The 25,275-nt window shown below is 41.7% G+C and overlaps 1 protein-coding gene across 1 annotated transcript in view; it reads right to left on the reverse strand.

Annotated features, from left to right (window-relative positions):
• Positions 1-1,887: 1,887 nt before the first annotated feature.
• Positions 1,888-25,275, reverse strand: part of cdin1 (CDAN1 interacting nuclease 1) — a 53,297-nt gene continuing 29,909 nt past the window's right edge. The window contains exons 11-12 of the mRNA XM_057344180.1: positions 24,974-25,079; positions 1,888-3,807 (exon numbers count right to left, since the gene is read on the reverse strand). Coding sequence (XP_057200163.1) covers positions 3,672-3,807; positions 24,974-25,079 — 242 coding nt within the window. The 3' untranslated portion in view covers positions 1,888-3,671. The remainder of the gene's footprint in view (positions 3,808-24,973; positions 25,080-25,275) is intronic.

Genomic DNA, 25,275 nt, shown 5'->3' on the forward strand with positions numbered 1-25,275 from the left:
CACTCGATGTGTGATGATATTTCTTTTAAAACAGTAAAACACTTCATCTGCACATCATACTGGAGAGGTAAAACTAATCTGTTATTTATTGTGTTTGTGTTGTTGTGTGCAGCTCTTGTGTGTGTGTTGGTATTTTTGTGGAGCTCATGACAGTTGTGATTGTAAAAGTCTTGCAGGCCACCAACATCACCACAAGTCTGTGCTGAATTCATCCACACAATTGGACTTTTGGGTTCCTTGCCGCCGTTTGCATACTGTTTTGCACTGTTTGCCTGACCGGTCACGGGAACGGGAAAAATCTCATTTTAGGAAGAGCATTACTGGAAACAGTGAATCTCTGGCCACTGTCTGAGTCACAAATCTTATTTATACAAAACCAGATATCTGTTTATTTTTTCAGATCATGACATTTTGATTTGATGTGCTCTAACAGTTAAATATGTACATTCTTATGAGCACGTGACGTTCCCGTCTGCTGACATCAGCTTTAGAATTTAGTTTTTGTATTTATTAATATCACTTTAAAATGTAAAATTATACTTAATTTATTTATTATTACATATAGAACGTTATATTTGACTTATGTTTCTCTCTCTTAAATGTGTGCTTCTCTGACGCTGTGTGTGTGTGTGTTCATGTTTGTATATCCCGGTGGGGACCTAAACCTGAATGCACACCAACACATGGGGACTCGTGTCACCGTGGGGACCAAAATTGAGGTCCTCATGGGCACAAAAGCTTATAAATTGTACAGAATAATTTTAAATCTAAAAAGAAAGAAAGGTTCTATGATCTTTAGGTTTAGGGATAGGGTTAGGGATAGGGGATATAATATACAGTTTGTACAGTATAAAAACATTACGCCTATGGACTGTCCTCACGGAGATAATAAACCAGACGTGTGTGTGTGTGTGTGTGCGTGCTTGCATGTGTATTTTGTGTTTTATGCATGTGGGCATGTATGAACCTGTGTGCTTGTCTGTTTTTTACTGTGTGTGTTCACTTTTTTGTTTTTACATGTATAACTTTAAAGTTTTGCTTACAGTCAATATGTTTCATGTACAGCTGCTTTTCTAACAATGAAAATGGTAAAAAGCGCTATATAAATAAAGTTGAGTTGAACTGGGAAAATCGCAAACACTCGTGTGTGACGCTAAAGATCTGAGATCAGTGATAACTTAACAAATGCAGCATGAGTTTAACATTTTGATTTTACAACAACTGCAAGAAAAAAGAGAAATTATTATTGATCTTTTTACATTATAAAAACTGTCCAGAATAAAACGACATTCTTCTCAATGTCTGAAAGTGTCCCAATCAGTCTGAATGAACCCTCTTCATTTCAACAGACAAGTGAATGTCACGGACATATTCAAGAACTCAATGAAATGAGTCATTTGTGCCCTGAAATGTTTGAAATCTTAAAAATCTCAAAGACTTCAATGTGACTCTAGTAAACTTTCTAAAGCTCCATCACAGAATAAATAAAGAGATCTCCACCGACCGAAGACACACAACAGCCTGAACACTGAGAAACACAACACTGCCACACACACTGATCGTCATATTGAACCCCTTTAAAATCTTGTGTTGAATAAAATCCCGCGTGTATGTGAAAATGCTGGAGGACGGAGAGCTGATCTCAGAACAGAACATCAGTGAATCTGGGTCACCTGTCAAAAGTCCAAATGCCACTCGTGCTGTTGACCTTTAGAGGTCACCACACAGATCCCTCCCCCCCCACACACACACACACTGCATGTTAGGCAAGTTCAAAACAAAAATGTTTTTATAAAATCAAAAATATGAAGTTATAAATATAAATGTATATAAATAATTATCATTCGTTTCTAAAATTGAATTCATTTTTTATTTTTGAAAACCTTTTGTTGTTTTTTATTCATTAACAATTTACACAGAGGTACAATATAAAATCCGCTCTTATAATAGAGCATGTAAGCGGATGCTTTAATTAATGTGAGAAAACTACTATAGAAACTACATAAAAAGAAAGTCTAAACCTTCTCAAGTGTTTTTAACATCCAAAATCATTCACAATCATAGATTGACATGCCATCTCTCAACAGTTACTGTGTGATTTTTACTCAACTAAAATAAAAAATACTTTATAAAAATATTTACTGAAGTTTTCAACAACCATAGTCAAATAAAACACAGAATTCAGTAGAAGATGATGGTGAATGAAGCTTTTTCATTCGTAAGAGAAGCAGAAGTGTTGTGATGTGATGCGAGCCATTCACCATCGACACCAGACACCTGCTAATGACCCCACACACTTTCACATCCACCTGTCGAGTGTTAAGACACGTTCACATCCATAGAAAGAAAGTTTCATGTCAGATGACTGTAATGATACACATGAATGAGTTTGTGTGATTGTGAAAGTGGAGACGGCGGACGCAGAGATCAGAAGAGAAAGCACTTGGTCAGCGCTCACCTCGTTTGACCGGCTCCTGCAGGAGATCTACAGGAATCATGGAGCTCAATTCACCTTTTTTAAGACTCTTTTCATACATTTGAAGAAGTTTTAATCAGTTACATTGGCGACACTTTAACTTACATTTACTACATAATGATTATAAGAAAGCACAACTAAACAGTGTTAGTTTGTGATAACTCCTCATTAATTTAACATCATTCAGAAGGGTGGGAACGAAGCACAAGAGAATGAATCGAGCGACTAACCCAATGCAAGGTTTATTAGAAAGAGAAACGAGGCTACGCTAATCTCCTTCAGACACACAGAGCAGTAAAACCTCACGCTTATTCCCAGAGACGACGGTTACAACTCTTTAGCCTCCAACCATTTGCATGAGAACTTGCATTTCCCCATTAATCTACCATGTTGTTTAACAACCGGCTGTATATGGACCGCCCACGATTCACCTACACAAGGATTACATTCAGGCAAACTTTAGCACATGACCTCTCCGGACAAATGTGAAAAGATGATACACAATATTTCATACCTTGAAAAATGGCATTTGAGACTTTTTAAGGGCCTTATTTCCTCTACATTGATCGATCAACTTTGAACAGTTTTTAAGACCCCGCGGACACCCTGCTCCTGGACTCGGTAAAGCACTGTTTTAGAGGCGTTCATGTGTCTCAGCGGGAACTATTGTGTTCTGGGTTTGGGGTGTTCCCGGGTGAGGTGTGGGGGGTCTAACAGAGGAAACCTCGGACGCCCGGTGACCCCCTACTTGCCCTGAGATCCTCCTGCCTGAATCAAGGTCTGTTTGTAGGGTTAGAGCTCACTTCAGTGGATGGAACAGCAGACCCTCAGCGTCATACACAACACTCTTCAACTCAATCTGAACATGACGTTTGGCCTGTTAGGGGCTCGACTGGAGAAAAACTGAAAATAACTTCTACGCCCAAAACAAAACCCCACACACGAGACAAACTTGAACTTTAATGCACTTCTCAAACACACGATGAAGAAGAATGAAGCAGGAATATGACAGACACGAGATGGTGCAGGGTTTGGGGGGGACAGGGGTCTTATTGTGACCCTCAGGAGTTCAGCAGGAGGTCACAGCACATGTTTGCCGCTGCAGGAAATCTAAATTGCTTCCGGATTCACATCTCCAGCGTCATCCAGAGCTCACGACGGCCCTGTGAACGTTTCCCATCAGCCTCAGCGGGCGTCAGGGTGAAGTGAAGCGCTGGCACAGGGGTGTGATGTCAGATGGAAAGCAGTCTTTCAGCACAATCCCTCGGTCTCGCTGACAGTCCAGTTCTGATATGAAGCCGTACCAGTAGATGACCAGACCCGGACCAAACCTGCGCACACACACAACATCAGTGTCTTCATGCTTCAACAACGCTTTAGATGTGTAAACATGATCTCAATATGTAACACTTGACACAAACTGTCTCTCATGTTGTGGCTTCATTTGCATCGCTGACACAAAGAATAAATCGTGTGAAATCAAAGGTCAAAGTGTAACAAATGAGCAAATGTATCAGAACATGATGTAATGAGTTTTGTTATCCATCAGAGGTGAATGGAGTCTTATCAAGACAAAGACGAAGATCAGCACAGAATGAGATGACACAACAGTGAAAACCAAACAAGTGAAGAATCCTGACATCATGTTGATGTCGTGAGGTCGTCTCTGATGGACTCCAGCACTTCTTCTTCTTCTTCTTTGAACTCTGTAAATAACTTAACACTTCTGTGACTTTTGTCCGTCAAATACAAACACAACATCATGTTTCAGTGTAAAGCAATCAGAGGTTCTGCGGTCAGACCGCCGGTCTCTCGCTGTGAGGTGGTCAGAAGGCGTTTCTAGCGTTGGTTGCTCTGGCAACATTTATAAACAGATGAGAGACAGATGACGTGAGCTCCGCTGCTTTACTCCCATTGGTAGTCGCTCATCATTTGCATAAAGTTGAGCACTTCTCAACTTGGTCATGTCGCCCACTTCCTGTCGCCGGCTCTGCATTATAAATGAATGGAATCATGTCGCTTTGTGTCACATGTCAATATATAAGAGTTTCTGTTAGACTTTACTCTTTCACTGTGACCCATACTGCTCTCGTTTTACTCTGTTCATCTTTTGTCAATAGTAAAAGGGAATTTCTGAAAACAACGCAAATAGAAAAAACAAAAATACTTTATTTAATATACTGTACTATAAAGTGTTGTATAATGTGAAATTCAACATTTTTTGACATCACATCTTACAGATTTTGTTCAAAAATATTCAAATTTTTAGGACTTTAGGGTCCTAATTAGTATTTTCATTCTTCATCAGAACGCAAAAGAAGATATTTTGAAGAATGTTGTTAATCACAGAAATGATGAGAGAATGTCAATTTTAGGGTGAGCTGTCCCTTTAGGAGCGATTCACATTTCGCATCTAAAACCGAGCGCCGCACTGCTTTCTCATGCGGTGCGTGTGCGGCTTTCTGAAAAGTTGAAATATTTTCATCTTGATGCAGCACCGACACGTCTAGAAAAACACGCCTAGAGCCGTCGTCTAATAAACCACCTCACTGACCAGTACAGATTTATACAGTCACACACAAGATGTTTGAGCTGTAACTGATGTTTGATGGGGTTTCATTTAAAGGGGTCATATGGCGTGTTTTTCTGTGTCTTTGGTGTGTTATAAGTTGCCCATGCATGTCTTATGTCGTCTTTACAAAGCAAAGGCGGCACAGAAACCGAATCTGCATCGGCTTAAAACCACGAAAATGAGTATTTACACAGAGCGTTAATGCAGCTCTAAAGCGGCATAAATGCATTTACACAGGAATTAAAATAATGCGAAATAATGCTGAACATAACCACAAAAGCACAGTTCTAACAATATGCTGATGAAATAATATCTTAAATTAAACAATATAAACTCAATATATATATATATACTGACACTAATAATAACAATGCATACTTTAGGATAAAAGCAATAATAGGCTATAAATGCAACATTTTAAATGATGTTCCTAGCTAACAAACACTCTCGGGCACCTCACCGCATATTGAAAGACTCCAAAAGTTGTTTTAAAGAGCCACAAAGTCACTGTCGACCAGGTAAATTAACAGTTCCGATGTTACAGCAAATGTTAGCAGATCGTTTTCGTGTATGAAATACTGTCCTCAATGAGATGCGTCTGGAAATATAACGACAAAATCCTGCATTTCAATCCTAGCCTGACAAGACCCAAATCATTTACGCTCCGGGCCGGGCATCTGTGCACAAGCGCTACTGTCCTCACTTTACGATCTGGCCCGAAGCACACTTACATTATTAGGATGCGAGTGTTTTGAGGTAAACGGTAAGAAAAGCACACACTCTCTCATCACAACGTTTGTGATTTATTAAGTGTTCGACTTCATGCGTGTGTTGCGGAGACCCATCTGCTTAAGTAACACGAGAGCTTTTCAAATCACTCTGCGACACTGCATCATGTCCGACAAGCCTAACATTTGAAGCAGTTTGAGACGCACAGTAAAACATGTCTGCATGTGATCGTGTCCACACGTACCGGAAGTTTTTTTCCACGAAGGAGAGGAGCTTAAGGAGGAATTTAAACAATGTCATGAGTTCAAATAACAAAATCTGCATGCCGGGCCTGAGTCACAAACAATCATACTCCAAACATTTTTCTAAATTAACTTTAAAAAGAAACGAAACGAAATAAATGTAATTTGCCATTAAAAACTAATCTAAACTATTTTAATGGTTGAAAACGGTCTCAAAATGTACATCCTGCATTCAAACTGTGCCACAGCCTGCCTGAGTAAACAAAAATACTCCAAACATATTTCCTCATTAAATCATTTTATGAAGAAATGAAAGGAAAAATTTGTTTGAATTATTTAAAAAACCTGTGTTGTTGTTATTAGCCTAAAACAAATGTGGCTGTGTGTTTTTGGCTTCATCTTCACTCTCTCACTTTCTGCTGACATGACAATGACGTAGTTTAGAGCGGCTTTAATGCGCCTTCACTTACACTAAACCTGAGCCGCATCAGAGTCGCTTTGATACTAGGGTCTGAGGAGGGTCAGAGGCGGCATACTTTAGATCGGCTTTCCTGCGGCATTGCGTCTTTACACAGAAATTTAATCCGCCACAGAGATGCCTTAACTCGCCTCTGTAAAGATGACATTAGACGTGTAAAATTACAGAAATGAAAGTGTGGGAACAAAAGAGTCATTCTATGTAAAAGCGAATGCTCACCCAGACCTGTCTGAAACACCTCGTGTAGCCACACCCCCACAAATCTACATCAGTTGGTGGTCTGATTTGACTAAGACCGCCCAAATGTAGACTCAAGTAAGGTGGGCGTACCTGTCAGTACAACTGAAGAGGAACCTGATGTTCCAAATATGGTCAGAGGCGTTACATTTCCCTCACACGCTTGCAGTATTCCACCAATCACTACGCACTGGTGAACTGGCCAATCACAGCACACCTCGCTTTTCAGAGCCATGAGCTTTGTTTAAAATCTGTGTGTTTCAGAGAGGCGGAGCAAAGAGGAGATACAAACATGCACGGTGTGTGGAAAATACAGCGTTTATCAACCTTAAATCCTGTATATACACATTACATTACACAACGGGGCAGTTGTGGCCTAATGGTTAGAGAGTCAGACTCATGACCAGAAGGTTGCCGGTTCGATTCCCAGGGCCGGCGGGTAACAACTGAGGTGCCCTTGAGCAAGGCACCTTACCCCTACTTGCTCCCCGGGCGCTGCAGTGATAGCTGCCCACTGCTCCGGGGGTACGTGTTCACTACTCTCTGGATGGGTTAAATGCAGAGGTCACATTTCGTTGCCTTGTACATGTGCAATGACAATAAATTGAATCTAAAATCTAAAAAATCTAAAAAAATTACATCTAAAACAAACCATAATATTCCTTTCAGCCGTGTCATATGACCCCTTTAATACCCTTCATCATCATCATCAGCACTCTCTCACTCCTTCAGTCTTCACCTGACTCTGCATCATGACACCTGAAGTCTTTTTAGGTACTTGATTCCAGACATGTGAAGCTACCCACTGATTTACTCATATGGACATCAAACCTAAACATGGACATTCTCGAAGCCAAGAGAGAGGTGAAGCTAGCCCGGCCGTGTTCTTCAATCATTAAAGACTAGGTGATGTTGTGGTGAAGTGTAAAGCAGAACGTGGGCGAGGGAAGAAAGGTCTTGAAACAGAGAAGACTTCAACACAAAGCTTTCATAAATAAGCAGCCAAACGGACACAGGGCTCCGGTTATAATTGAGCTCTATTATGTGGGCCACTGCTCTGCCACCTAAATGTGGCACAAGTATCGCTCGGGGGAAGTCGGTGATCTTCCAATAAACATCTAACTGCGTAACGAGTCGGTGAAATTGTTTGTGAAATGTAGCTAATTTGGCTCGGGCGGCTGCCGCTGAGAGCGGCGCTGGCACACACGCTGCCATTAGCTGCGTAACGAGCGGCCCGCATTTGATTTTCAAGCAGGTGTCACGCTGGTTAAAAAGGCATTTTAATGAGAGAGCTGCACTTAAGGAGAAAACGGCAAAAGGAGGTGCGGCAAGAGCGAGCGGCCTCCTCCCCGTCAATGCGCGCACATAATGGCAGAGTAATTGAATCAGTAATTACAGGCCTCCGCTTCAGCTCCTGTCAGCGAGCACCTTTATACATCATCCCACATCCAAACACCACCACGCCAACGTTCTCTGCTTGACGCTACTCTCGCGCATTAGCATAAACATATTCCCTTCATTTACAGAAACCTCTGAACGTTCTCTCGTCTCTTTTTCCTCGTCCTCAACTCTTCCACAGTCAAAGAACATGCAGATTTACATCAGCACACCATCTCAACCCGAGATATGCGTCTAACGTGAAATGAAACGGGCTGACACTGATGCTCAATCGGATCAAGTTCAAGAGAAATGACATTTACATTAGTAGTCTTTAGTCAAAATCAGTTCTTCACATAAATTGAGAGATGCACCAATACTAAATATCAGCACCCATATCTGTCGACGAATGTTATTTATTCATATAATGACTATTAATATTGAACATTATGCTTATTTGACTGACAGGATATATCGGCTGTTTTAAACTATCGGCCGATATCCGATTGCTTTTATCGACCCATACCGATTATTGGCCGATGTATCGGTGCATCGCTACATAAAACATAGATTTTCTTCACTACACTGATGGTACTTGAATGATTACGCCTCATATTCGTTGAGGGCCAATGGCATTAGTTCTTCTGATCACATGACTACCAATGAGATTTCAGCTAGTTACAGAACACTATTTTTATATATGAATGTATTGTCTAGAAGTTCTGCCCAACATCTCATCACACAGGTCAGAGTTTGTGGTTGATGTCATGAATGCTTCTGCACAAAGAAAACCCAAAACTCAAGCAGGAGAAGACACGGTGTATAAATACACGTGTGGATGTTCACAGAGGAGCGCTGTCACAGTTGGGGTCAGGTCTGTCTCTCGGCGGGTGATTAATTGGTGTTTATTTGTAGGGCTTGAAGCGGGTCAGAGGGGGCGGGGGCGACTCAAGGCTGCGAGCGAGCCGATATCAGCACGGAAGTTGCGTCTCGCATATTTTACCGGCCCAGCCCTGGGGCACGCAGAACCACAGTCATAAAAAACCCTTCAGACAAACAGGATGTTTAAAGAGCGCAGATGGGACATCAGAAATAAACAACAACGTCCTTCTCCAGAAATATCCCATGCCCAGTGTTTTCATTCCTGCAGAAGTGTTTAACCTCACGTGCTGTTATGATTGAATCACCTGTTGGCCGGAGATAAGTGTGATGACGTCACTAAAGACAAAGCAATCTTCCTTCAGGTATAACTCTACACGAGGTTTTTACGCCCGTTGTTGTTGAGGGTTCTGTCCGGACGCGAGGCGGCCTTCTCGAGACTATTTCTAGCCTGACGCTCAGAGGAAGTGGAATGTCGAGTCAGGATTAAATGTGGAAACATCCGTGAGCGTGTGGATCTCTCATTAATGCGTGCGGGTAAAGAGCTCTGCTCACATCCGGCGTGTGGCCGTAATTGCAGGAATCTGTTGGGCGCTCATTATCTCCTGCTTATGGATTAATGATGGCCAGGCTATCGGTGAGGTGAGACCCGTCTATGATAATGACTACAGAGATGACACCTCCAGATTTAGCCACATCATTTCCTCCTCCATGACAGCGTGGAGAAACGGACAAGTGGGCCGATGAATGTCACCAAAAATCACTTCTTTTCCAAGTGACTGCAACCACCAAACCCATTCCGCTGCCAAAATGGCCTTCATTGTCCTTAATGGAACACGTTCCACCTTTGATTCTGCGTTATGATGCAGGTGTGTTGGTGAAAGGTTTTGTGGGACGGATGATTGGGAGTTATTGTCCGACACGGGTCGGGATGCACGGGCTGAAAGACTCCACACCTCACAGGACCTCCGGACTGCCGCTTCAGACGGAGTGTCAGGTGACCTGGAGCGCGCCCATCTCAGCTGCTTTCCATCACATAAATGGCCGAAAGCTTTCATTAGGCCTTCCCGTGAATTCATTAGCGGCGTGAATCAATGAGGCGAAATAAAACTAAGAGCCGTTACAAAACACCGGAAATCCATTCATATCAACAAGCACGTAGCAAACAAACAAGCGAAATCTATTAGCGGGAGGAATGAAGAGAACTCAACAGGCCGTGGAGCCGCTATTCATTTACAGATGAGTTGTGTGTCATAAAGACCAATAGGCGCTGTATTTGGTGCAAGTGTTGGAGGCGGTCTGCTCACGGGGGTCTAAGCTCCTGTAACCTGTTATTGTGAACTCCCAGAAGCCCAAGTGAATAATTAGCACCCTCTCTCCGGGGATCAAAACAAATCCCCTCCAATGGCCTCCATTTTGTGTCGGCTGCGCTGGAGCTGCGTCTAATCCCGCTCTTAACCCGGCCCTCTAATGTGTTTCCAATTTGTGTGGAGTCCTCTGCAGCTCGGCCTGTAATCAACAACAGTTTGGTGTGTAACCCGACCGCCGTCTGCCCGGCTCGACCCCGGCGCCTTTGTGCTGGAGCATCCAGGGTCTCGGGTGAGCATAAACAAGCCCGACTCCAACAGACCGCTGGGATGGAGAGCAGTTAAATGTCTACTGACGTGGAGTTGTTTATTTTCTAGACTCCGTCTTGAAGGTGAAAGCAACGGAGCTCGTGAATGGATGCGAATCAGGCCTGGCTCTTCTAAGTCGACATGTCAGCACCGTCTGAACGTTTCCGTCACTCCAGAATGTACTTCAGTGATAACACACCCACAGACAGAAATAGGAGACGGGTGCGGATAAAAAAAAGAATCACTCATCACTTAACATTCCGTGTGCTGTGAAGAAGCCACGAGGAACAATGTTTTCCAAATCCAAAGTCAGATTTTTGTTGTAAAATTAAACATGTTTGATGAGTGGAGCACAGTGCTGGTGGTGTGACGCTTTGAGATGAAAAAACTTCTATATGAAGCAGCATGTATTATTTTCATATATATTCGCTGACTTTGATGTTAGAAAGATCTTAGGAATGCCTATTTTTATATTTACGCATTCATTTCTTTTTGCCAGTTAAAAGTGCAAACTCTCGTGGCTGTAATGTGAAAACAACAATCCCTTAGGATGAAAGAGCACAAACCACTCTTCATAACACTGTGGCAATGTATTACTTGACAGATAAACTGTTGGTCAGGACATAAATGAATGTCAAAACAATAAACAGCACCAGAGTTTACTCCACATCTCCAAAGTTAACCACAATATTTTCTCTAACGAGCTGCAGAGCAAATCAGATTTCACCGTCATTTTAGAAAATTTGCAAAGCAAACAGATCTGAAGTGGGTGAAGAGTCCAGTGCAGGGCTCTTAAAGCCTGCCGGACCGAGAGCGCAGCTAAACCAATTAACCGGCGGATGAAATACTCCAAACACGGGACGTGGACATGAAGAGGTCGAGCAGCGTCCCTCAGGCCATCTGCACTGACTGTCACTCGCTGGTGGGCTGAAGGTTTCGTCAGGCCGACAGTTTAACCCTGTTTTCAAAAGGCAACAAACAGAAGGATCTCGAAAGATGACAGCCATGACCTTTCAGAGCTTCAGGAACACATGCGGGGGGGCTTGTTGTTTTTTATACATCTATAAATAACACCTTTGCAATCTTTCATAAGAGAAAAAAGGGAAGGTCTCAATACACAGCCATGCAAAAATTCTTCAGATCTCAAAATAAACTACTCCATGTCAAAAGTCAGGGTTTCTTTGTGTAATAAAAAAGGATAAACTGATAAAAAATCTATTAAAAACACCCAATACTCAAGATACGCTTTGTAGCTATACTAAAAAAACACACAGCTTCTCTTGTCATTGTGCTGTTCTACGTTTCAACATCTGCTGGCTGTACAGATCCTCTGCTCACATAATAAACTAGAACTATTATGTATGGTTTTATTTCAATATAAGCGACAGAACTCACTGGTATTGGCAGTATAACAGCATTTGTTCTACCACGTGAAGTAGCTAAACATACACTGAAAAAAAGATTATGTGCCTTAGCAGATTTTATGAAAAGAAATAATTCAAATATACTTAATAGAATTTTGAGTTAAGATTTTAATTATTCTGTTTGAGTAATTCTAATTGAACAAGTAAATCCAACTCAATTTTATTGTGTTAAACCCATTTAAATTGGTCACATTCAGTTGACTTACTTATTTTGTGTCGAGACTACATAAATAAGTTTTGTAGACATAACTACCTTGGCAGTTTATCTGTAGTTCCCAGCATGCTTTGAATCTGACTGCATTAGGAGATTAATTTTCCAGATGAACTGTCATTTCAAGTGTTTCTCAGTGAAAAGAAAGACTTGTTCGTGTTTTGAGTTGATCTATCTTTGAGATTTAGGAGGGTTTTGGTATTATTTTTAAGTTTGGGTTTGTGAAGTTGCCACCGTTGTTCAGAAGGGCGGTGCTTGTATACAGGGAGGCACGGTATGAGTCATGAAGTGTGTTATTTCACTTATTAAGACACCACCAGTCTCTTCTCACTTCACCAGCTATGTTGTACATAAATAGTATATTTCAATATGTGAGTATTAGTTCAACATCATTTTTTTGTTTACTTTAAGTCATATTTACTTAATATTTGAACAAAGACTAAATGTATTTAATGAGTAGGATTTACTTTATTCTGTTAAGTACGTTGTACTTGAATTATAGCAGCACATTATACTTCTTACGAGGATTTTATTAAGTCAATTCTACAAGTTCTTTTTTTCACTGTACTTTTTCCTGAATGTTGTCAGATGACCATTAAACGTCACTAATTTCCAGTGTTTTCTTTTCTTTGTGGAGCATTATTGGAGAACATGTGATCAGTCTGAACAGTAGTCGTAAAGAAAAGAGCAGCGTGAAGATTCTTCAAAAAACACATTGACAAACACCAGTCCAACACTACACTTCACTTTACTTCACTTCTTTAAGTTATTATAGTTTCATTTTTAGTTCTATTCTGCTTTTATTCATACTTTACTTTCACGTTTCATTTTTAGCAATTGTGCTATGTGCTTTTGTCATTTTTACTGTAATTATTTCACTTTTAGTTTTTTGTTGATTTATTTTTTAAATGTTTTATTTTATTGCTCAGGCAACATTTCAGGCAGATATTTCATTTGTTTTAGGTGAACGGAAATGTTTGATGAGTTTTAGCAAGCTATAGTAAGGCCTCGCCACTGGTGACATGGCAGCATTGGTCTGATCGGGTCACTCAAACAAACAGAGTTGACTCTCCACATGAAACTGGGAAATACTACAACACTGTTCAGCTTGAAGCATGTTTAAGTGCGCACGTAACCGTGGAAACGGTGTCTGGTGAGGCGTACATGAGGACACACGGAGATTCATCTGCACTTTGGTCTTGTGTTAATGGTGCCGCCTCCAGACATTCATTCTGCCCTGATGTCCCTAAAACACTTGGGGCAAAAATCAAGGCTGGAGCCCTTTTCACTTTTCGTCTTAAATTGCCTCATCTCTCTGTCAAGACGCCAAAGGGGACTCCATTAGTGCGGTCCGGAGCGGAGGCGCTCCCCCCACGGGCGCTCCATTTAGCCGCTCGCTCTGCCCCGTGAAGCCTGTCCACATCAAATTAGGACGGCCCCCGCGCTCCCTATGATGGTTTGGAGAAACGCCATCCCGGCTGATGAGCCGCTCGTCACCGGCTGTCAGCCGGACGTGCCGTTTGGGTGCCCGCCGCTGACAGGTAATCTTAATGTCTCCAATTAGCCCAATTAGTTCTGTCATAAACAATTTGATAAGTGCAAGAGCAACACAAACACACGCAGACGAGCGCAGATGTGGAAGCGTGTTAATGAAAGGCATAATAGGTTCATCAGTGAGGGAGTTTCAGGGTCTGGCCGGACCGTGCTCTCTTCTACTCGCAGCTCGTGAAATTGTACCATCTCCTTTCATTAGAGCATCTCGGGCTGAGCGTGTGACCGGCTTTGACAAAACTCATTCGAAGGGACGGCCGGCAGATTGCCTGCAGCAGGTGCACGTGCCTCGCTACATTCATGCGGCTTCAGGTGTGGACGATGCAGAATTAAAGGAGGGGTCGGAACGGATGTATGCCTGAAGCCGGTGTTTGGTTTGGCGTCTCCCTCCTTATCGAAAACCAAAGTCAACATCCACACCTTCATTACACGTGTTCCAGTTAATCATTCACATCCCGCAAAAGCCCGGAGCGTGGCCCGCGAAGATTACATTTAAGACACTGCCTTGTAAAATACCTTCACGTGACCTTCGCCGAGAAACTGGCCGACGTTTTGATTGTGTTTCTGTGTATTTAAACAACAGTACGTGTCCGACGAGCGTCAGGGTCTGCACTTCACACCGTCGCACGGGGACGCGGCTTTCGCCGGGAAGTTGTCATAGGAAATTGCTCTTGGCAAGTATTTGTTTAGTAGCCGAATCGTTTTCTGTCTTTTTTTTGTGCCAACACAGCAAGCCCCTTTGGAAAGCGGGCAGCTCTCCCTAATGAGTAATCTATTTCAAAGCAGTCTTGTCTGGGCATGACAGTTTACTGAGAGGCTTGAAGAACTGGTAATTACCAGTGTTACGGGGCAATTAATGCATATTACACTGCGCCACTCGTGGTGGCAACTGTCAGCTCCCCAATAAAAATGAGCACTCTTCAGCTCCGGCGTGACATTAATTGGGCCTTTAATGACTATGCACAGGAACCGGGCCAAATAAGAACAAAACACACCACTGCCGCTGACTCCAGGAATGGGCTGGAAATTGTACTAAAAATGAGATTAATTGCTGTTGGGAGGAGGAGAAGAAGAGGGGAAGAATAAAAACCAGATGAAATTACAGGGTTCCGGGAGCGAGGGCTTCTCGCCGCAATGCCAAATCTTAATTGTCTTATATATTCTTTAGGTTTCTAAAGACCGGTGACAGGTCTCAAGTCATTGAGCGCAGCGATACAGCTGCTCGCGGGGTCTTTCCTTCACGGCGGAGCGAAAGAATCCACAGCGTTATTTGTTCAGGCTCTGAAAAGAGTCGAGTGGCGTCTGGGTGTAAAATAATAAGAAAAAGAAGGAGGTCAATGAATGAAGAGCCCTTCATAGAAAACTACTCCAGTCTGAAGAGCACTTGCCCTGCGTTCATTAGCCCATCGACAGTAAGTGCTCTTGATTTATGTGCTTTATATGTAAGCATCCTCCACCGCCGTTAAACGAAAACATTTGCATGCTATTCCGTTTCTGTGGTTTTAATACGCGCGTGATCTCGTGCTGTCATCGCCTGTGATGGAAGCGCCAGGCTTCAAAGGCGCTTCGCACCAGGAAACACAAGCAGCAAATATTTGCAATGCAAAACCACATTATTTTCCGAAGGGATAAAACTCAGACAACTTCCACCAGTTAGAGACCTACATCTGCCGTGAACACGTGAGACACGCTGGCTCTTAAACCCTCAACCTAATTTAGCATATCCAAATTTGTGTAATGAGATCGGACGTGTCTCCCAGACGCTTAATGCGAGGAGAGAACCATAAAAATGCGTCTTAAGCGGACCTCCTGTTTATCCTGGAAATTCTCGACTAGCGTCTACCTGACACAGATATGATTATGACTTGACATGTAATTACTGCAGTCGCCGTGAGATCACCTCTGCTAATTCTGTCATCCCCGCAGCCGTGCAAAACAAGATGCCAGAAAAAGAAGCATTTCAACTTCAGTTTAATCCCAGAGTTGACGTAAGAACAGTCCTGAAGTGTGACGTATGTCTTCGGGTCATTACACTGCATGAGCACTGAATTCACATCGGAGAGAGACTGACTCACACATTTCAATCTGTTTTCTGATGAAGTCTACTATGTAACAAAGACCATTTGATCATTTTATTTCCTCCAAACTTTAAACAAATCAACAGAATACTTTTAAACCATTGTTACATGCATCTTGACACTGTGCCAGTGTGGACAAAATGTCAAATGATAATGGGTTCTAATGCGTTCTATTCTCTTGTCGCGTCCGGTGTAGACCCTGTGTTAGGCTTGTTCTCTGTCACACTTTGTCACTCATTAGCAGTCATGCATAAAAGAGGTTTTGTCAGACTGAGGATTTTATTGTCTGCCCACTTCACATTTATGAAGGTATTTCTCAGAAGCGGTCAACACATCATGTGTCAGTTCAAGTGGCAAGAGGAAAACTGAGAAACTATGTGAACTCCACCTCGCCCGTCCGTCCGCCCGCCGGACCGCCCCGTTCACATGTAGACACACTGGAGACAGACATGAGCAGAAATCAAACTCTGTGTGATGGATGACTTTAGAGCACAATGACCTGTGCTCTGAATCAATGAAGGTGATAAGAATGTTGTGTTCAATCAGCCGCTCTTATCTGGACGATGAGGAAGTGGCCGGAATAACTGAAGACTGTCAAACACTATTTACAATGCGTCATATCCATCCTCCCGACCCGCCGTGGCACTGAAACCGTGGTTACGAGCCGTGGCGGCGGTGGGCAGAACTCTATGGAGGAGTGGGACGGGCGGCTTTCACTGACGTGATGCATGGAGGGAAGGGTTGGAGGTTGGAGTTGAGAGGAGGGCCGACAGGAAAAGAAAGAATGAGAGCTTTGGGAGGATTACAGCGTTTAACATGTTCAGACCTCGCAGCACTTCATCACGTCCCTCGCTTCCTTTTTAGGACGGGGTCATGACGGAGTTTCATCTCAAAAAACATGAAGATTCTGTGACTCGCTCTGTCTTGATTAAAATGGGGTTGCTTTCGTATTCAAAGTGCCATTTGAAATGGTTGGCAATATATCAGCAACCAAAAACATTCCTGACCGTTGCTTGCATTGCGTGTACGAGGGGAAAGACTAAACGCAGAGGATTGAGCATTTTGTGTTTGTGTGTTGGGACAGTTTCTGTTATATCTGTGGATCTGATGTCTGCAGCTGGATTGAGCTCATCATGACATTAGAAATCCAGAAACATTTCCAGCCGGGGTACACAGAATGAAACCACGAAGGCCACTGCCAGCCTCCATCATGACGCTCAGGACAGTAAAGACGTCAGACAATCATGAAGTCGGGACAAAAAAAGAAAAGAAAGAACGTAAGCAAGCAAAAGGAAACTAAAGTGCAAGATGCTGATTTATGACTCAAGCAAACAAGCCCCGCCCTCAACTCAACATTACCGGTTGAGAAACAGTGTTGAAACTCGTCAGGAAGTCAAACAAGACAGTACTAGCACTACTCCACCATCACTCACATGTGCCTAATCATGTGGTCACGTGATCGCGGGCCATCTCACATTCATGAGAAGACAGGACCCTATTTAGTCAAGGCTGTACTGACATGACACAAAAGTACTAATAGGAAAGTAGAATTGTGCTAACGTCAATATAAACGCATCCTGGGCAGATCTATGAAACCAAAAACACACAGACCCTTGAAGAAGTTTGATTCCCCGGGCATGAACATGTGCTGACATCAGACACACAGAGACGAGCAGCTGGAAGTGATGGTCTGATGCAGAAGATTAAAGAGAAACCAGTGTTTTCATCAGAGAAGAGCTTCACACACAACCACTTCTTGTCTTCACACGTGCGGTCACATCGGCCCGAGGTCAAAGGTCGCATCCTTATTCTTCTAATCGAAATCCTCGTAAGTTTGTAGATTGTAGTTCAATCACAGCCGTGAACTAAAAAGACTTCATTGGACAGATTTTTTCTGTTATTTTTTACAGATTTGCCACATATAATAAACTACATTTACATTGAAATATGGTCAAAAATACTGTACATTTACAAGAAAACAAAACCAAATGGAAACGATGTTCTTTTACAGTGCATTTCTGGCGCCGCAGCAGCTGTAAATGTTCAGGTTTTTTAACAGGATGGTTTACAGTTTCATTTTTGAAATACGGTGGAAAGCCATAGAATGAGATAAAAAAAGGGGATTATATATCCTTATATCCTGCAATTTTACAGGAAAAGCTGTTATTTTACAGTATATTTTGTCGCTCCAGCTGACAGAAAACGACAGCTTTTTAAAGGATTTTTTACAGCGTATGATTCATTACTTCTACTGGTAACGTTCTCATGCAGGAAAGCAAAAGAGTGTAAAGTGAATTTTGTTACCGTTTAGATCGGATCTAACATACAAAACTCTGACGTGATGGATTTCAATAGAGAAGAGCATCTCTAGTCTTTAACACAAAACCATCAAATGAACACGCGAAGAGATCAGGATTGAATTAGAATGAGATTCAGTCACGTCACAACACACGATCACATTACTGTAACATGAGTCTGGACTTCATCACACACATGTACCATTGTTTTCTTAAGATTATGAGCGTGTATCAGTACTTCTCAAGAATAATAAGAAGCAGGGAAGCTGCTTTCATTACAATAACATTACTATTTCAAAATGTTTGTCAGACGACAATCTATACACGCAAACTGAAAGCTTCGAAAAGAAGAATTGACCTTAGATCTTCCAGAAACCTTCATGTGTCACACGTTGACTTTCAAAATAAAAACAGAACCTGCGTTTAAAACTTCCAAGCTGCAAGTCTCGGTGTCAAAATCATCCTTAACCTCAACATAATATGACAAATTTGTTTTACGCGTCGGAAGCGAACGTTGAAAATAAATAGATGAAATGGAGGCTTAGTGGCAGTTAAATCCCGCAGCTGACGGGGACCTGAAGTGTGAGGATTACACATTAAACAATGCCCCTAAATATGCATTGAAATCCTTAAAGCATGAAAGCACCTTGTCATGTGGTATTAGCGTTCAGAGACGCGTGCCAGACGTCTGTCGTTGCACTTGGGTGTGTCACGGTGTTAAATGTCAGATGCCAAGGACCACAAATCCCCAAAAGATTTTTGACGTCATCTCATGTCAACCCTGTTCCTAGAGAGCTCTTCACGATTAAACGGACACAACTACAGATTCTGAAAGAAGCGTTCTTGATATTGAACCTATAACTGAGGAAGAACTAAGAGCAAAGTCTCAAAACTCCCTAAAAAAGTGTGTGTGTGTGTGTGTGCGCATGCGTGCGTTTACTAGACAAACATCCGATAATATTACCACCCCGATGATGTAGAGCAGTGCTGTGACTCAGACAATGAAAAAGAAACAGGAGAGATTCAGCACATCTGTACCAAAAAAAGATACGCAAGAACTGTGAAATGACAAAGAATGGCTCTTAAAATCATTCAAGTCCAGGATGCTTTTGATCAAGTCATGATTCCTAAATGATTACAATCCAATGTTTATAAAGCATGAAAGACTAAAGGGTGATTCTTGTTGTGGGTGTGAGGAGTCCAAGGTTCACGTTCCGGACAAGCCCCCGAATAAACCGATGAGCCCAGATGTGCCACGCGACAATAAGAGACGGAATTCTACAAACTCAAACAACAAAAGAAAGACTGCAACATCCCAAAATATTCTCAACATCACACATTGAAATTCTTCATAAAGATACAGCTGTGGAAATCATTCCAAATGTTCCTTTCATCATCTTTTCTAGATGTATTGTGGTCATTCCAGTCCAGTGTCTGTTGAATTTCAACAAAATCAAAGCCCAGGAGTGACATAAAGTCAACCAACAGCAACGTGAAGGACTGACAGCACGACAAGACACATGAGAACTGAGACAAAAATCCAGGCTATCACATTAAACAATCATTTTCTAAATACATGAAGAAATATGACTGTTGTGTTGCTTAAAAGTGAATGTGAAGGTCTGCAAAAATACACACAATCTTTTCTGTTATTTTCACCTATTTCTCCCGTTTTCATTTTCTGAAAATAAATGCAAATAGAAACAATATATGTTGTTGATTGTTAGTAGATCCCAGAATAATAACAAAAACGATCATTTACCTAAACACATGCCTATAAATAGTCAATTCAGAAAAGAACTATAAAATGGTCTCTTATTTCCTCTTTATTTAATCACGGCTGTATATGGGTAGTTGACAAATAAACAATGTGTCCAATGGTGTGACAGCAAAAACGTAGAAAAAAACTGTTACTAACACGTATATAATTATAAGCATTACTAATATTATATAGAGAGATTTATCTTCATTCTTAGTTTTTTCTACACTTTTGCTATTTCATATCACAGGACACGCGTGCGGTTTATTAGTCAACAACATTTATGATTGAAGAGCGCAGTACAAATCTATGTTTACCTGAGTCAGATATTAATAATGACGCCAGTTCTTTCCTGAATGATGTTCTGCATTAAAGCAGTTTTACAGGATATATGATGATGGCTGACATGGATATCTATTCCATCTTCAAAATTCAGCAAATCTTTTTGAAATAATACATGAACAGTGATGAACATATAACTAATGGCTCGCGTGCTCTTTACAAATAACACCCAGTCGAAAATGTAAAATATGACAATAAGCTAGAAACTATAAATACACGACATGAAAACATGACCAACAAAACCGATAAACAACCAAAACGATACAAAATTCCAAGTGGTCAGGCCACAGAATACAGATATAGAGCACGAGAATAGTGAGAGTATTAACCCTGTGTGACCGCGGGGGAAATGAGCCATACTGCTGTATTATTTGGCCATAAATCATCTTTGTCAAGTCCTGACAGCGTTTGATCAGAGCTAACCTTTACAAGCCTCTATTAGAAGCTCTGACAAACCAGCAGCACACACAAACACGTCACGTCTCACACAAACACACAACTTGCTTGTGGAGAAACCTCTGCGAGCGTCATGTTAAAACAGACTAAGATGAGCATCTCTAAAGGATCAATTCAACAGCGACGGCTGCCATCTCGACTGTCTTCAGTTACATGTACGTTTATCCAAAGCGACTGACACTGCATTATACGACACATTTGTATCCAAGGATGTGCAATGCCTGGGATGGAGCCCATGACCTCTAACCACTGAGCCACAGGAAGCAAATATTCATTCATTCATACGGCCAAATGTGCTCTCCTCTTGAACGTTTCCATTCAGATTCACATCACAACATTATTGCTGTCACACATATCACACTGTTGTTGGTTTGTGCGTGTCTCAAGAGATCACAAAATGCCGGTTGGAATACACATGACGGAGAATGAGATTGAAAGGCACAGTTCAGGCAAAAATGAAAATCCCGTCATCATTTGCTCAAACCTGAATAAATGTCTTTGTTTGGTCGAACACAAAAGAAGATATTTGGAAGAATGCTATCATCTGACATTTCTGGGACATCATGGGCCGCTCGCGAGGTGGTGAATCAGTATATGGTGTACACGGGTTAGGACACTGGCTCACTTCGCTTATTTTCCTGTGACGTGACTGTGTGAGCACGCGCGTTGTGATACTTCAACAACCAGCAAAACCCACATCTCTCTGACTTTATGCTTGAAATACATACGAGAAACACTTTCATTATTTTATTACATATCCGTGCACAAATGTGGTGTAATATTAAATTCAACCGCAAAGTAGTTTGTGTTCCCTGCCTGTCTAGCAATGAGTGTTTATACATGAAATAAAGAAACGCTTGTCTTTTCAAAAGTTCAAAAGTTGGCTCGTGCAATTTCAGTTCAGCGGAGTTTAAAAATGTCACGTGATTTCTCATAGGGATGCTCCCGGAGTTTTGCATTGCATTGTGGGAATTTTTAGAGGACGAACGTAATCGGATCACTGGAAGGATTTCAAGAATGAGACCGCGCTTAAAGAGTCTGATCAGTGCCCTGACTACTGAACGAGAGAGCTGCCAAAGTAGAAAAAATTGGTTTGGTGAAAACAAAATGAGATATTTTGAAGAATGTCGGAAAACAAACAGTTCTGTGACACCTTTGAATGCCATTTAAATGTTGTTCTACTATGGTAGTCAATGATGTCTTCCAAATATCTTTCATTCTGTTCAATCAAACAAAGAATCTACACAGATTTGAAACAACGTGAGGATGAGTAAATCAAGACAGAATTTTCATTTTCAGGTGACTGTCCCTTTAAGAGCTGCAGAAGAGTGGAAGGCTTTAAGTGATTGATGAGAAGTTTATCAGAGCCGTTCAGCCTTTTGGCTCACTGTATGAACTCATTTTGTGTATGAAAACCCTTCGGGTCTGTAAAAGTGTTTTCTCGCAATACAAAGTCAGTTCTGTTTGTGCTCGTGCACTCTTTCACACAATCGCATTCTTCCATTGATGGGACGGGACGGGACGGACACATTTTGTCTCACCCACTTCAAGAAAAACACACACAAGGCTTATTATGTGCTTAATATTCACTATCAGGTGAATAATTCTTAATGCAAGCTGTATTCAAGTAGATGGATAACTCAATTATGTGCAGATCCGTCACGGAGTGCGCAAGAATGAGAAGATTGATGGGAAGGTGAAGTGAGCGGCGTCTTTAGCATCAGATCCAGGCAGCGGGCCTGAACACTCCTTCCTCCTCCACTGCTTCTCGTCTTTATAGGCAAAGCGTCATTACCCAGAACTCCAGAGACCAGACTTTATTATCAGCGCCGTGTTTTGGCCGTGCGTGCACACTATTGTTTGGATGATTAATGTTACCGGTGGCAGAAAATTACTTCATTGTCATTTTGCTAAACATACAGAGATCATTGCTCTTCTCTTTCACATTTAACTAGAACCGACAATTAAACGTCATCATAAAAAATGAACACAGTCATGACCTCGATGTAGACTGGAACCATCCCACCAGAGCAAATCAATCTCAACAGAATATATATCGCACTACAAACAATAAACCGAATATGAGCCAGGATCATTTCTTTTTCTCTTTTATTTTGTTTTGCGATTTTAATTCAGACACAATAACGTAACGTCTTTGCATGATCTTCTCAATGAATGCATTTACATTTATGCATTTGATCCAGAGCGACTGACATTGCATGATACTATACATTGTATCTGAGTATGTGCAATCCCCTGGGATGGAACCCACGACCTTGGCGTTGCTAGCGCCACGCTCTAAGCGCTGAGCTACAGGAAAGCATACATGTAGTTCCAAACGAAACACAAGACGCCAATGGAATCAGCACAGGTGTCATTCAGACGCACTGCACTAATTATTAAATGTGAGGGAAATATTCTTACGGTGGCAGAGAATGCAAACTCGCTGACCTTTTCAACATTTTACTCAGATTTGTATAAACAGAAGGGCTGGACGTCCAGAGCAGATGATCCAGTGAATGAGAGGAGACAACAGAGAGACGCTCCAAATGTCAAATGTAAATGTCAATTAAAAATTACAAGCGTCCTCTCTGAAAGGTGCACTCTGAAGGGCCTGACATTCTTTTGACATGCCAAAGTTGATCTGACAAGGCAGCGCATCAACATCTGAACACACAAACACATGTGACCACTTCAGACGACCCCACCCCACCCACCGGCCTTCACATGACCATCTTATACGGGGTATCTACAGGAATCATGGAGCTACATTTCATACTCTTTAAGACTCGTTCCATCCATTTTAAGACCTCATGGCCACTTAACCGGTTACATTGGCGACACGTTAACTTACATTTACCATATACTGATCGTAACAGTCTTAGTTTGTGATAACTCCTTATTACAGGGTTCCTACACCTTTCACAAACTCAAATTCCAGCACTTTTCAAGTCCTTTCAATGTGTGTTTTCATGCTTTTCCAGTATAAAAACTTCATCACAGTAAGTGATGATATTGTGCTAAAAAAAGATCCTAAAATGACATTCCCAACTTAACAACTCATTTTTGCCGGGGGTTTTTGCTTTTGGAGGGTTTTGCATCTGAACTCTTCATATGTACCCGCCCGGCACGTGCTCGAAATTACGGCAAGCAAGGCTCGAGCAGAAACGCAATAAGAACTTTTCAGTTATTTTATTTAAAAAGTGAACTATTGTTACATACTAATTGCAAGCAGTTTCAAGCCCTTTATCCCAAATCCATGCATTTTTAAAACCTTGAAAACACCGCATTACAAATAAATCATTTTTCAGGATTTCCAGCAGCCATACGAACCCTGTTATTAATTTAACATCATTCAGAAGGGTGGGAACGAAGCACAAGAGAATGAATCGAGCGACTAACCCAATGCAAGGTTTATTAGAAAGAGAAACGAGGCTACGCTAATCTCCTTCAGACACACAGAGCAGTAAAACCTCACGCTTATTCCCAGAGACGACGGTTACAACTCTTTAGCCTCCAACCATTTGCATGAAAACTTGCATTTCCCCATTAATCTACCATGTTGTTTAACAACCGGCTGTATATGGACCGCCCACGATTCACCTACACAAGGATTACATTCAGGCAAACTTTAGCACATGACCTCTCCGGACAAATGTGAAAAGATGATACACAATATTTCATACCTTGAAAAATGGCATTTAAAGGTGGGGTGTCTTATTTCTCTGAGCCGTTGTTGATGTTCAAATCACCAAAACAGACACACCCCTACCCCCATCTGTCGCTTTCGTCAGCGCTCGGCTAATGTCCGTCCTGTGCAACTTACTGCTGATTGGCTACAAGGTTGTTTTGGTACTCGGCCTGACTTTGTCTAAACAAGCGTAATTCAGAAATCAGACACCCCGCCTTAACTTACTTTTTAATACGTTTGAGGGCCATATTTTCTCTAAATTGATCGATCAACTCTGAATACTTTTAAGACCCCGCGGACACCCTGTTATAAATATAATGCACTTCTGAACATCAGTTACTGTTATAATGACAATGTTCTGTGGTTTCATCTAAAAAGCTCAAATGTAATGCCGTCCCGTAACAACACCGCATATCGTGACCGAGGTCCTATAGCAATTCTCTTGTCATGAGAAGAAATGCTGACAGAGAAAGAGTTGATGATGAATGGTACTGTTGTCAGTGAAGTGGACTGATCTCTAGACCCATCATATACTGACAGGGTTTGTTGTGTTCTGACCTGTTGCAGTAACTCCAGAACTGTTCGTTCAGGTAAGTCTGATGACTGTGATCATCTCCAAATGACGCTTTGCTTTCAATCCAGTGAACGATGTGATCTTCAACAGCTGTAAAGTCAACAATACAATGTGTTTACATGTGAGATGTACAGTTGGGTTACACGTACAGTTCATGTTAACGGATATTCTAAAATCACCTTGAAGTGCAACATTTGTGACCCTGGAAAACAAGACGAAATTGACATTTAAACATCATCTGAAAGCTGAATAAATAAGCTATCCAGTGATGTATGGTTTGTTAGGA

This window comes from Triplophysa rosa, linkage group LG10 (assembly GCF_024868665.1).
Source record: "Triplophysa rosa linkage group LG10, Trosa_1v2, whole genome shotgun sequence".
Classification (NCBI taxonomy): Eukaryota; Metazoa; Chordata; class Actinopteri; order Cypriniformes; family Nemacheilidae; genus Triplophysa; species Triplophysa rosa.